Genomic DNA, 14,898 nt, shown 5'->3' with positions numbered 1-14,898 from the left:
GTGGGGTCTGCAATCCCATGGCCACCCCAGATTTTTGCTTTTTGCTTCACTGATTTACGACTTTCCCTGGCTGTGGGCCTGCTAATCAGACCCACAGCCTAGCTGTTCTCTCTCTAAATTACAACCATGTACCTTAGGTGCATCTTACCAATTGGTACTGGGCCACCTTATCAGTCCCTGTACAGCATACCTTAGATATCCAGGGCATAGGTGTACCCAGGGGCTGAAGCATGTATTATGCCACCCCTGGCTGGCCACCCAAAACAGACACAACTGGCTGCACGACAGCTGGGGCAAGGTGGTGTAAACACCCTTTGCTTTAGATATAGTATTCCTATATCTAACCCTAAAATGGACACATATATTCCTATCAGTCACTCCTATGGCAGGCCTTCTCAATCCTGAAGGCAGAGTGCTTGGAATTATGTGAGATGGTGCTGTGGCATGAGCTGAGCCCGTTTGCAGCTTGCGGAACCAAGTCCAAATAGCTGTTCCATGATAACGCTATACCATATACTCTTAAGTGCATTATAATCCTCGCGGTTAAATGCTAACTTTGGTATAGCTTTATCAAAACATGTCGAGTAAGGTGTCATACGAATTGGAATACTAACCCCTCGCCAATTCTGGCGACGGGGTTAGCATTCCACCCTTCTAGAGGGACACGACATGTATGTAACTGTGAACCCCGGTTAAAGTCAGACATAGCCTCAGCTCCACAAAATGGATGCTGCCACCGAGACACAAGCCTGCCCTCCTGCTGCTGGGAGTCCTTCCAGCAACGGAGGCATGGACAAAGGGTGCCAGCACCATCCCAGACAGGATTTTGTGTATTCCAGGTAGGCAGGGCTGAAAGGAAGGTGACTGCAAGTGGCACCCCGGTGCTCACTGTGCATATGCCGGCTCAAACCAGTTCCTGGGGCACACCAGCCCCTGAGCTGGGGAGAGACCGGACAAAGGAGAGGGGTGTAACCACCCCCCTCCTAGTCCCACCCATAGGGCAGGACTTAGTCACGTGCCAGCCCCTTTTCTTAGTATAAAGATAGGAGCAGGCCCCCTTCCCAAATTAGATCATTCTGAATCTTGAAACTACTTTCCACGAAAGGAACTCTTGACTCTTCTGAAGACTCTCCCTTGTGGCTAAGGAGTAGCCACCCTGCACCAGCAGGCACCATCGAAGCTCTTGCCGTTTGCTGTAAGTCCATCCTCTGGATCCAGACTGCCCAGCTCGACGAGACCCGGATTCCCTGCCATCTCTGACCTCTACCTACATCATCCAGCACAGCTGAGATTCGTGGGTGCGACGAGACCCATGGGACCGGCCATCTTCAAGACCTGCACGACGCTTCTCCAGCACGACCCCCGAGAGACCCTCGAGTAAGTGCACTGGGGTTTGAGAAGCCCTAACCCTAAGCAGCTCCAGCACCGAAGTCCAGCCTCCCAGCATCCACGAGATCTGTGTGGGGCCCTTCTGCTTCCTTGCTGCCTGCCACGTTGTCCGGTCACTTGCCCGTTGGCTAGTGACCCTCTTGACGACGTACCACGACGATTTCACTGCTGGTCTGGTTGCTCCAGACTGGCCCTAGCTCCCCTCCAACAGAGGAGCACCCCGGACCCTCCTGGTCCACTCCAGACGCCATCTTGAGTCCACTGCGTGGGCTTGACTTTGCCAAGGCTTGTTGCTCCAATCCTGGTTTCAGCAGCGCCGACAGCAGACACCTTCGTGGGACAGCTCGCCCCTCCATCCTGGTCGCCGACAACGCCTCCTGGTCCGAGAGACTGCAGAGCCCAGCGTCGCCCACTCACCTGGTCGAGGTGACTTCATCCGGTGCCATCCTGGTGCCCATCCGATCACTGGCTAGTGATCAAGAACTGAGTCCCCTCTGCTTTCAGGTCATCTTCAACTCCGATCCAGGCTTGGATCCCATCGAACTTCATCACTGGTCGCCTGCCAGCAACTTCTTCTTTCAGGCTCCATAGACTGTAACGAGGATTCCCGACGTCTTTTGAAGCCTATGCATCCGCAGCCCCTGGGCTAGGTAACTCGAGCATTTCGGTGCTCCAACGTAGGTTCACTATCTAAGTGTCCAGATCCTTTTTCGTTTTCAGCCTAACTAGTCGGATTCGTCGGATAACACTAACTTTACGAAATCTAGCATCCATAGACTTCTTCCCGCATCCCGCGTGAGAGTGCACACTCTGCACCCGATCTCCCTAGGCCTCCTGCTCCTAACCTTAGGGTTCAGTAGTGTAGTCCTAGCGATCCTGAAGCCTCTGGATTATGTTACTTACCTGCTAGTATTTCGCATTCCACTTTTGTAGTATATGGTTTTTCGTGCCCCTCGGGCATTTGTGTAAATTGTGCAACTTAAAGTATTTTCGTAAGAGTTTTGTATTGTGCTTAGCTCCCTGACTCATAAAGAGTTCAGGGTAGAACTGTTATTAATAAATATCCTATATTTTTATAACAACTTGTGTGGTGTCCTTTCACTTGGTGTTCAAGGGGTATATGTGATGGTAAAACAGCTGGCTTAACACGCCCTCTAGAGTTTAGCCTGAAGACTGCTCGTGTCCATGCTACTAGGATAGCTGGTCTGAAAGGTTGACTTACAACCAATCATCAATAAGGGTTGTTTGGTATGATACAAAGTGATCACTAGAATAGTGAGCACTATATATCAGGCCAACTTCTCACAATGGGGATGAGCCTTGCATTTACACTGTGTTAAGTTGGCATGAGCTCATTAGAAGTTTAAACGCCATTTTTCCTTTCTGCTGCCTTTGCACACGGCACACATTATTATGAAAGTTTAGAGTCTAGCAGTGTTTTGCTTCACACGAGAATGTTTTTCTATACTAGCAGCCTTGCTTGGTAAGCTTTGTCTGAACAGTGAGTGCCGAGGCCTTCAAGGTTATTTCAACACAGTGGTTGTTGTTCGGACTGATCAGCGCATATTCTAGACATAACATATATGCAGCTGTGGCCACCTCTGATTTTGACGCGTTTACTAATGCACTGGGTAGGCATGCTCAGACACACTTGGAGAACATTTGCATGCAGAAATGTTGGTGCAGAAACTGATGTGATCCATTTCTGATAGGACCAGAGGTATGGGCCCGCCCTTGTAATCCTAAGAGACCTTCTGTAGATATAAATTAACCTATTAGCAAGGGAGGGTGAGATATAGGTGTATTCTAACCTGTTTTCCATTTAGCATTTTTTTTTTAAACTTTGTTTATTGACAGTGTTGATAGTACATGTTACAGCATACAGTGCATTCAGGATTGTCATGATGTGGCATGCATACATATACATAGTAGTTCGGTATATCAGCAACATTTTCAATTTTTATATTTCTGTAAGTAAACCCGTAACAACCCACCTCCCAACCCCCCCCCCCCCCCCCCCCAGCACTCAGAAGCTAACATGGTTCTAGTATTCGGCACGAGGCTACACCCATCACATTTGATACTCATGGTAATTGCTACTTCAGCCGTACAGGGGCCCTATCTACAGTAACTAACTACGCCTTGCGGTTGCTGCACCTAAAATGCAAACATTCCTAACTGTCTGGGGTAACACCAGTAGTTATATCTCAGTTCGGCTGGCAGTTGATGATTGGTCAGATTCACTGGTCCCTCCCATCTCAAATGACCCCAGAGTAGTACACCAGTCTAGGGAAATCGGGGTTTTCCTGTGTCCCTTCCTTTCCTCACGTTGGAGTGCCTCGCCCTCCGCTTTGCCCCACCTCATCACTTCCGCCCTCCATGTGTCTGGGTCAGGTGGCCTGGCCGATTTCCACCGCATTGTTATAGCGCGCTTTGCAAGCAATAAGGCCATGTCAGTGAAGCGGGCGGCCACGCTTCTCTTGCGCCCTCTCAGCCCAAGTACTAGTATAGCATAGTCTATGGTGTTTGGCAGCCTAGAGGTGACCGCGGAAGACAGCGCCTCGTGTATCGTGCTCCAGTAGTATCCTAACTTTGGGCACTCCCATAGCATATGCAATAGACGCGCGTCATCGGTCCCGCATCGGGGGCAAGTGTTAGTCGTGTTAGGCAACATGGCGTGTAGGTGGTGGGGTGTGAGATACGCCCTTTTCAGAACCATCAGTTGTATGAACTTGAACTTTGGGTTCCTAGCTACTTTTTTGGGGAACTTCAGTACGCGTTCCCATTCCTTGTCCCCCAGAGGCCTCCCAATGTCGCCCTCCCACTTCTCTCTGAGTGGTCGCAACGGCGTTGTTTTGCCTGCCCTTATGCCAGTTGTGATCCATTTTGTGAGATGGCTGCCCGTCCCCATAAGATATTGCATCGTTATCAGTGGGTTCGTAGGTGGTTCGGTCTCATTTTGCGTCCATGTCCTCGTGATGTAGCGTCTCACACCGGCGTGCATAAGAAATGAGCCTCCCGGAACATGATGCGCGGCCCGGAAGTCCTCGAAGGACATCATGCGGCCTTCTGCAAAAAGGTCCCCAACTCGTGTCACGCCAGCGTCGTGCCACGCAGCGAGGGCTTGGTTTGTCATCAGTTCCGTCCCCAGAGGGACACCAAGTAGAGGGATCGTAGGGGCGTACGAGGTCGACAGCGTTGTATATTTCACCGCCTTCCTCCAGTAGGTCAGTGCAAGTCGTAGGAGCGGGGGTGTCGCCGCTGGGATTTCCGAGCGAGGTAATAGCAGCGTATGGAGTTTCCCCCTAGATAGGTCCTCTGGTGACATGTCAATTTCGTGCAGGTTCCGACCCGCTAGCCAATAGGCAAGCCATTGTAGTTGGCAGGCAAAGTTATATGCCCGGAAGTCCGGTACCCCCATGCCACCAGCATCGGTGGCGAGTTGGAGCTTGGTAAGGCTTATGCGCCTCAGTCCCGAACCCCAAATGAGCTCTGTGAGAGTCGTGTCCAGCGCCCAGAACATAGCTGCCGGGATGAGAAACGGCAAGCCCGTGAAGTAGTAAAGTAAGCGGGGAAGTACAACCATCTTGGAGATGGCCACCTTGCCCGCCACAGAAAGAGGCAGTGAGGACCAGAATTGTACTTGTGACTTCAGAGCTATCAAGGACCTGCCCAAGTTGCCGTCTACCATTTCCCCCGCTCCCCTATAGATCTGAATCCCCAGGTAGCGGAAGGTCGTTTCCGCTACTTGAAAGGTATGCGGTGCGAAGTGCAGTGGGTCAGACGTGCCGGTGGCGGCAAAACTGTACCCATACGATTTAGGTTCACTGATGGAGAGGCCTGACAACTCGCGGAATTCCTCAAATATCCGAGGTATGGGGTCCAAGTCCCCCCTCAGGTCTCGCAGGTATAGGATAAGATCATCTGCGTACGCCGAAACTACGTGGGTCGTTTAGTTTCTTACTACACCCCTGTGGGCCGCCAGTGTTCGAAGTTTACAGAGCAACGGCTCGAGTGCCAAGATAAATAAGATCGGAGATAGTGGGCAGCCCTGCCTGGTGCCTCTTTCAATATTCAAGGACTCCGAAATGCATCGATTCGTACGTGCCCGCGCTGTGGGGCGGGGGTACAGTAGTCGTACCCAGGCAATATATTCGCCCGGCACCCCAAAGTTCTCTAGTGTCGCAAACATAAAGTCCCATCTGAGGGAGTCGAAGGCCTGTTTCAGATCTAATGAGATACAGCCCTCTGTCCCACTCCCCGCTCGGTCGTGTAGCATTAGCTGCGCCAGTCTCCGCAGGTTCATAGCCGTGCCTCTGCCGGGTACAAACCCGCACTGGTCAGAGTGAATCAGTTGTGGGACGTATTGGGCCAGTCTGGTCGCCAGTATTTTACTCAGGATTTTAGAATCAGTGTTCAGGAGTGATAGAGGCCTATAATTAGCTAGTTGCATTCCGTCTCTACCTGGTTTCAGGAGAGAAACTATCAGAGCCTGCAGGGACGATTGCGGTAGCGATTGAGTTCGCAGTGCCTCCTGGTATATAACATGCAGCTGCGGGGCAAGGAGGTCTACATAGGTTGCATAGAACTCCGCTGGGAGTCCGTCCGTCCCTGGGGTTTTGTTCCTCGGGAGAGCATGAATAGCTTGCCGGATTTCCGTCATCGTAATGGGGCGTTTCAGGTCATCCCGTTGTCTGTCCATAAGTTGGGGTAGGCCTAGACCTCTCATGAAGTCCTCGTATGCCGTGTGTGATAATGGGCGGTGTGGGCCATATAACGTAGCATAATAGTCTCTGAAGGCAGTGTTAACGTCTATTTGCGTCGTGGTGATAATTCCCTCCTGGTTCAGAACCTCTAGTATGGGCGAGTGTGGCGGGGCATCACGGATAATACGGGCTAGCAGGGGTCCCGATCTATCAGCCTGTTTATGTAGCCTGTTGGAGTATTCCCTGTAGTCTAGCAGTCGAAGTTCCTCTAGCAATTCAGCGTGACGTATGTGCGCCTCTTGCAAAGGTGTGAAAGGCAGGTTCGTACCTGCAGCTTCACTCTCCAACGCTGCTAGCCGACTCTCTACCTCTCGAAGGCCGTCGGGCACTTCACGTCTCATGCCTACCCGGACAGCCATGGCCTCCCCTCTAATTAGCACCTTAAAGGCGTCCCATTCCACTTGCCTGGAGCTAGCGGTATTTGTGTTGACTGCGAAGAAAGTGTCAATGGCGTCTGCCAGTGTCGTTTTATAGACCGGGTCATCCAGCAGGTCCGCATTCAAACGCCAGGTTGGCATTGGCGTCGGTACCCTGCCCCATTGTAGTGTGACTTCCACCGGGTTGTGATCAGAGCGTCTTGCCCATATGTTCTGCAGCGATCACAGCTCCCGTCAAGAGCTTGGGGCAAAGAACCCGGTCAATTCTGGTGTGCAATTTGTGGGGTGGGGAGTACAAGGTATATTCCCTGTTGAGCGGGTGTTTGCAGCCCCATGTGTCCACCAGGTCCCATCCCATCGCCCATCGTGTCAGTGCATCTGCCTGCTTCCTACTCTTGGTGGCATGCAGTGGCGGGTGTGATCTATCAAGCAGGGTGTCTAATACCGCATTGAAGTCCCCCCCAATGAGCCACTCATATTCCGCCCAGTCAGCCAATACCCCACTCTCGTGGCCCTGATTTCAGACAGTATAAGGTCCAGCTTGGCATCTTGGGTGCCCATTCCTGTTGGTGGTATGACATCCGCGTTGGAGGAGGCAAGTGGATCTTCCGATCCAGTAGACTGCATGTCCGTGTATGTGCCTTGTTCTTGGGCCTTGGCTCTGTGCCTCCCCATGATGTTCGCCTGCAAGTGGATGGTGTGGTGGCTCTCGCCGGCCCCGTACGCGTGTGTCCGCAGCACTCCGCTCGCCGCGTCGGGGCGGTGGTCGTATCAATCGCCCGAGCTGCAGGAAGTGCGAGCGTGTCTCAGGCCGAAGGATCCCTCCAGTGTCACAGGGCCCACGCCGGCTCAGAACAGCGGGGGGTCGGACCCCTCCCTAAGGTCTTCGCAGGGTCTTCAGTGATATGGGCAGCAGTCGCACATTAAGTCCTCCTGGTCAAAGCCGGATTCAGACAGCCACTCACTATGCAGCCCCGCCACGTGTGTCCAGCCGGCGTGGGCGCCTCCCCACGCAGGGCGTGTAATGCGCAGTCGTGCCAGCGCAGGGGCGATAGGTGGGCAACTGTTCCGTTATGCGCTGCGGCCAGCGGCGCTGCGCACCGTCCGTGGAGGCCTCCAAGTACCCGCTCGGCTCGGCCGGTGTAGCAGGACCAAGATGGCGCCTCACTCCGTCCCTCAGTGGCGCAATGGAGGAGGCTGTTCGGGGCCGCAGTAGCTCGTTCCAGGGGCGCCCCGCGGTTGCTCCGGTGTCTGGGCTAGGCTAGGCTTTGCTAGGTTTGGCAGGCCCCTGGGCTTCGCATGCAGTCGCTAGTGTCCGGCCCGCAGTGTCTCAGACGGCCCGCACGGTATCTGCGGTAGTAGTAGCAGCAGCCCGGGTTCAGGGCAGGGGGAGTGCGTGTCCCCGGGCTCAGTGTCCCTGTGTCTCTGGACGTCCTGCGCTCGTCTCGAGAGGGTGGGACGAGGGGGTGTTGTGTCCCAGCCGTCGCGCTGGGTCCCAGCAGTGTCGCACACCCGGCTGGTCTCCACCGTACCGCCAGTCAGCACAGGCCGGCGCAGTCGCGGCCGAAATAGAGGCCGAGGCTTCACTCGGGGGCGAAGGCCGCAGCAGCCTCGGCAGGTCCACTCGGTCACCGCTGGCGTTGGCGAGTGGTAAGACACCAGCTCCGGGTCACCCACACCTGTGGCGGTTCAAGGGGGCTCAGATCAGGTGGATGGGGTCGTAGGGAGGCAGGATAATCAGCTAATTTGTTGGGCCAGCGACGGAGCTCAGACGTTACACGTCCGCCATGATCGGCTCGTAGCCACGCCCCCTCTTCCATTTAGCATATTAACATGCTTTCTCCCTTTGTATTTTATGGAATAGTAACTATGCTTATAATCTTGTTGCTTATAATATGTCCGATTTTATTAGCTAAGATACTGCGCCTGAGAACACGGCATTAGAAATAAATATTTCAAATTTGCACGTGTCTCTATTTACTCCCCGTTTTGGACTGGTATGAGAGTATAACGAAAGAGTGTTTATGTGTTCCACATTGCCTGAGGTATACTAAGTTCCATGTTCTGGGTTGTCTAATCATTGGGGTTATGGAAGAACCAATGAGACACTGACTTCTAGTCTGGTAGGGGATTTTGGCTACTAAGGTGAGTTTTGGCACACCCTAATTCACTGGGGTTCCAAGTCTCTATGCACAGTTCTGTGTATGAGCAGAATCCCTGCTACAAACATAAATGGAGTACGAGCCAAAATGCACACTTGGCGTACCCCGCAACGAATTGGAATCTGCTCTGTTAATTTGCTTTGGTTGCCCCATCGTACCTAGGTGTAATTTTTTTAATGCAGCCTTGCAATTAATCAGGTTGGCAGGGCCCCAATCTCAATTAACACCTTCCACAGAAACCTTTGAGGAACTAAATCAAAGGCCGCACATAGATCTATGAAAGCCACATAGTTTTTGGTTACAAATCAGAGTATACTTTCAATACAGTAATGTGAAACTAAAAATTTGGTCTGACATGCTCGTTTTGGCACGGAATTCTGCTTGGAAGGGCATCCCTTAAAACGGACTCTGACTTGAGCACTGCACATTCAGCAAGCTGAAATCCCAGCTGCCAAACGTTTTAGTAAACATATAAATATCCCTGTACTCTAACTACAAAGGTCCCATCAGATCAGATTAAATAGTGTTTTTTTTAGTGGCAAGATTCTATCTAATTAACAGCACTACCAGGCATCTGAAAAACCATGTCCAGTAGGAACTAGGTACAAAGTGTTGCTTAAATCTGGGGGTGGGAGGGGAATGTAGTAGTTTAACGTACACTATGACCTCCCCAGGTTTATCAAACCTCGTTGGCCTGTTTTTCATTCATTTCTTGTGGTAAAATTTTTCTGATGTCAGAGCACCCGTTAAATGCCAAGGCTCCACCAGGTAGGCTCGGGACCAATCACAACTTTGTATAATATGTTTGTACAAGGGAAAGCTAGTGAGCTAGTCAAAACATTCCAGGATAAAGACTGTCTACACCATTGAAATAGATCAGCCACTGTACCTCTGGTGTGGATGTTCAAATTTCTCCTTCTCCTTCCAGGAGTAAAGTGAGTCGGGGCAGAGCTGTAGGGCCTTCTGTACACGAGTAGAACTGAATGAATATGCCATTTATAAAGCGCACAGTGGATGTCCCCGTGCTACCAGTAAAACTTTACTGATATTTGCACTTTTCTCCTTTCACAGCTTAGTCAAACATTTATAAGAGCTTTTGCTGTGACTGCACAAGTCACTACCATAAGGTATTTGGTGCTTTCGGATCATAATGGATTTTTGCTTTGCTTTGTAGTTCTGAAAGTGCCCTGGAAAAATAGAAGTTATATTAACATGATGTGTACAAGAACAATATTACTGCTTTGGCGAAATTAACTTGTCTAATAAAAAGGTTAATTGTATCTATAGGTCAAGCTTTAATTTGGTTATAATTGGAATTGCTGAAACTTTCAGTGTTGCTGTTTGCTTAATGGATTGAAATCTAATTTTTTTTACACTTTCTTCTCTTCGCGGTAGGATGTTTTAACTTGGATCCTAACAGAGTATTGGATATTCTTCTAGAAGTATATGAATGCCGGCCAGATCTCGATGAGTTCTTTGTACCACTGCTTGAATCCTACATGTCCATGTGCGAACCACAAACTCTGTGTCACATTCTTGGATTTAAATTCAAGTTCTATCAGGTAATGGTAAATGAATACATACATAATGCAACGCTATTTCTGCTTCATATGACTGTCATAAATATTAAACTTTGTCCTAGTCAAAGATCTCGAAACACTTCTGATCTATAAACGTTAAGGAACCTTATAGATAATAGTCGAATCAGCTGAACTAGGAGTAGAACAAATAGAGCTGTAGCCTATTACCAGGCCAATTTTCGAAAGTTCGAAATATTTTTGAGCTACATGAGTTTTATAAATGTGATAAAATGCTTAAATAATAATTAGAAGACCTCTTTTCAGCATATTGACTACTAGCAGTCTCATAGCAGCAGCAGTCTAGCCCAGTTAAATAGAGACTGCCACTTCAAGCAACCAGCCATCGTTCATTGTACTTGCAGATGCTGGAAGCATCAGTTGTTTTCCCAACTATTGGTGAGAGTATCTTAGACCACTTTTTCCTTTCAGCAAGTGGTTTATTTAAAGTTTTCACATACAATCCAATACATTACTTCCTAAATTTTGCATATATTCAGTATAGTATTAAAGACAGAATATTATCTAAAGACAACGTGCAGTGCCAATATTATATGTGTATTTGTAGTGTATACATATCACCGCGGACGTGCCCTGACAGAGCCCTATTGAAATAGCTGGGTTTTCATTTTTTTCTATATTCTATGCATTCTATGTCTGAGCTGGTGGCTATAATATGCAATGGGAGTTGGTCCAGGCTTTAAGAGCCAGGTATGAGGAAGCACAGCTGCTTACTATGGCTCTACAGATGTGGGAAACATGGGCGTGCAATAGGTCGACGGAGCGAAGATGTCTGATAGGGATGTGGAAGCTGATGAGGCTGTTAAGGTGGGTAGGTCCTTGGTTGTGCAGTGCTTTGCATGTGTGTTTAGTTTGAAAAGGTTGTGTTTGTGAGTATGGAGCCAATGGAGGTCTTGGAGGAATGAGGATGTGTCAGCCAGGCTGCTGTGTTCTTGGTGACCTGGAGTCTCTTGGTGAATTGGAGATTAACGTAGCCCAACTTACAGGTGATAAGGGCTTGGGTGATCTGAGATATGGCTGGGCATTAAGATTTGGTTGTCCGTCACGATTCTTGGGTCCCTGGCTGAGACTTAACAGAGTGGGTGTAAGTCTTAATGCAGAGTACCACCAGACAGAGAACCAGAGAAAGTGTCTTTCCCGAGGGGTACCACCCTAGTCTTTTCTGAGATGAGCTTCATGCAGTTGGTCCAATGGGCAACATCTGACCTGCAGTTAATGAATTTAGTATGGGTGCTGGAGGTGTCTTCGGAGAGGGATAGAATAAGCGATTCCTCCATCACCTCCGACAATTGGATCCTAAACATGAGTGATGGATATTGTATCGACCTGCTAAAGCAGCCTCCAAACATAACACCAAGATCAAGATAAGTCAATCTCAAAGAACAAATGCGCCTCCGAGAAAAGCCCATGACATATTGCAAAAACATACAATAGAAAGAGTCCCAACATGGACTGGAGGTTTACTCAGTCTATTTCCTGGTACGATAACCAGTCAAAAGCTTCAGACCTATCCTAGGTCTCAGGGTCTTGAACAGGTATATCAAGACCCAAACAATCAAGATCACCACTCTTCAAGAGGTAATGCCATACCTACAGAAGGGAGACTACAAGGCAACCATAGATCTCAAGGATTCCTAACTACACATCCCCATGAACCAGAAACCAACATTTTCGAGGCATATGAGCTGCAGAAATCATACTTTTGCATAGATCGCCATCTGGTAAGATACAAAACTGTTCCAAGATGGTGCCATTTGACAGAAAGTCAGCAACTAGAGTGTTCACAATGTGCCTAGCCCCCTTAGTAGAAAGGAATACACATATACCCATATCTAGATGACTGGCAAGGGAATAAATTGAACTATTCCCTATCCTCCAGTGCCCTTCAGCGCAAGTCGTTGTAACACCTGCGTTGTAAAGGTACTGCGTGGTAAAAGTTTAGTTGTAAAGGATGTTTCCCGTTTCAGGCCTCCGAGAGCAGCAAGCTCTCGACCCAGGGGTCCAGAAACATGTCTGGGGGTGGCAGCCACTCAGTCAGGTCACTAGAGGTTGGTAGAGTTTCAGGGGGCATTTCTAAGATGCCCTCTGTGTGCATTTCTCATTAAATCCCACACTGGCATCAGTGTGGGTTTAATGTGCTGAGAAGTTTGTTACCAAACTTCTCAGTTTTCGGTGTATCCATCACGGTGCTGTGGAGTTCGCAATGACAAGCTCCATATACTCTTAATGGCAGCACTGCACTTACAATGCCGAAGAATGGACTTAGACCCACCTGGACTTTGCGGGAAGGTTGCTGTCGGCTTTGTGTTCGGTCCCTGACCTGTTTGCTGGGCTGTGTCTGCCCTGCTTGTTCTGCCGCTACCTCTCGCCGCACCCGCTCCGCGGGTGCCGCTTCGCGGCTGGGAGGCTTGGAGGAGGGAGAGGTGAAGGCGGCAATTTCTGCGGGGAGGCGCCAGGAAGGAACAAACTCGCCGGCGCTTGCAGGGACTCACAAGACCAGGAGTCCCTGCTTCCCCAGCCCTGAGAGCGGGCGCGCCCACCTTGAGACACGCCCACCGCCTGACCAGCAGAAAAGGCGCGGTGTCCGGATTAGCCGCTGGGACCCACCTGGACTTTGCGGGAAGGTTGCTGTCGGCTTTGTGTTCGGTCCCTGACCTGTTTGCTGGGCTGTGCCTGCCCTGCTTGTTCTGCCGCTACCTCTCGCCGCACCCGCTCCGCGGGTGCCGCTTCGCGGCTGGGAGGCTTGGAGGAGGGAGAGGTGAAGGCGGCAATTTCTGCGGGGAGGCGCCAGGAAGGAACAAACTCGCCGGCGCTTGCAGGGACTCACAAGACCAGGAGTCCCTGCTTCCCCAGCCCTGAGAGCGGGCGCGCCCACCTTGAGACACGCCCACCGCCTGACCAGCAGAAAAGGCGCGGTGTCCGGATTAGCCGCTGGGACCCACCTGGACTTTGCGGGAAGGTTGCTGTCGGCTTTGTGTTCGGTCCCTGACCTGTTTGCTGGGCTGTGCCTGCCCTGCTTGTTCTGCCGCTACCTCTCGCCGCACCCGCTCCGCGGGTGCCGCTTCGCGGCTGGGAGGCTTGGAGGAGGGAGAGGTGAAGGCGGCAATTTCTGCGGGGAGGCGCCAGGAAGGAACAAACTCGCCGGCGCTTGCAGGGACTCACAAGACCAGGAGTCCCTGCTTCCCCAGCCCTGAGAGCGGGCGCGCCCACCTTGAGACACGCCCACTGCCTGCAGACGCCCATTATAATAAAAAGAACTGCCCGTCGCTCGGCGGGACGCGAGCGGGACGCCGAGCGAAGCCCGAGCAAAGGGCGGGCAGTCTGTGGCAGTCAGGGGCTGTCAAGGCTGGGCTGGGCCACGTCCCTTTCCTCTCTACCATCAGCAAGCACACCTGCCTAGTGGAGCCCACGTCCTGTTCCCCGCAGTATGCCTACCCGCTCTGGAAAGCCCATCAGGAGTGAAGGTGAAAGGGGGTTAAATGTCGCTAGCCCTGTTATAGGAACTATGGATCGCTTTATCACCAGGGTGGCGGCGGTGATTGATAAGGAGATAGCTATGTCAGAGCGGCGCCTATCAGAGGTATACCTCCCCTCAAGACGCTTATCCTTGGGGGTTGCTGCCCAGTCGCTTACACCGGTAAATGCCCGGTCACAACCTGTATCCCCATCTAGTGGGCCTAGCATCTCCACAGACCCCCCCCTGCTGGCTGGTATAGAACAACATATAGATAGGCTGGAAAACCTCCTGGTTGAACACATACCTATGGTTACCGAGGAAGACGGTGGTCTTAGCAGGCTGCCTTCTCCTTCACCTTCACCCCTAAACTGTCCGCACGAAGCCACCAATGATACTTTCTCATCAAAATCGCTCACCTCCTCATTAGATACCCCAGTAGGGGAGCCAGTTAGGGTACTCACCAACTCCCAATCTCCTGACATTAGCAAGGGACCCAGGCCCCCAAGTAAGAAATCACGAAAGCGCAAAAAGGGTAGGCTAGTAAGACAGGCTGCTCTCTATCAAAGAGCAAGAAAGTCACCTGGATCTGGGATGAGAAACTTAAGGGATAGGCCCGTAGCAAATGAAGCTGACATAGAAAGGGATCCCTTGACCTCTCCCAAGGGGCTACAAACTGGTAACAGTACTGCTAAAGCTACTAATCTCACTGACCCAGCAGCAGCCGATCATATCCTTGAGAAGATATACAGCCTCTTGAAACCTCTAGTAGCACAGGTTAAGGGTCTAGGGAATCGGATAGATAAACTAGAACAATCAACTCTTGATGGGTTCCATTCACTCAAAACTACAATTAAACAGCTAGCTAGAATGAGTGAAAACAAGGACATGGACATAAAGGGGAATGAGTTGCCATCCCAGAGAGATCCCAAATCCCCATTAGGTACACATAAAGTTGTTTCTATCATTCCACTAATCCCAGCTCCTAAATCTCCCCCCCGTCCCAAAGCAGGCCAAAAAGACAAGGGTTTGCCCAAACATCAGGAGCCTGTTAAAAATAAACCAATCCCTCTTCCATTAAAACAGCCACAGACAGGCAGTGGCCAAATGGAAGGTCCCCTAAAAATGGGTGCACGAAAGAAACCTAATGGG

At 50.8% G+C, this 14,898-nt stretch overlaps 1 protein-coding gene across 2 annotated transcripts in view; it reads left to right on the top strand.

Moving 5' to 3' along the window:
* Positions 1 to 14,898, top strand: part of THOC2 (THO complex subunit 2) — a 1,495,542-nt gene that overhangs the window by 153,050 nt on the left and 1,327,594 nt on the right. For both annotated transcript variants that reach the window (XM_078688746.1, XM_078688744.1), the window contains exon 8: positions 10,090 to 10,256. In XM_078688746.1, coding sequence (XP_078544872.1) covers positions 10,090 to 10,256 — 167 coding nt within the window. The remainder of the gene's footprint in view (positions 1 to 10,089; positions 10,257 to 14,898) is intronic.

This window comes from Lissotriton helveticus, chromosome 4_1 (assembly GCF_964261635.1).
Source record: "Lissotriton helveticus chromosome 4_1, aLisHel1.1, whole genome shotgun sequence".
Lineage (NCBI taxonomy): Eukaryota > Metazoa > Chordata > Amphibia > Caudata > Salamandridae > Lissotriton > Lissotriton helveticus.
This window is presented reverse-complemented; position numbering and strand designations above follow the sequence as displayed.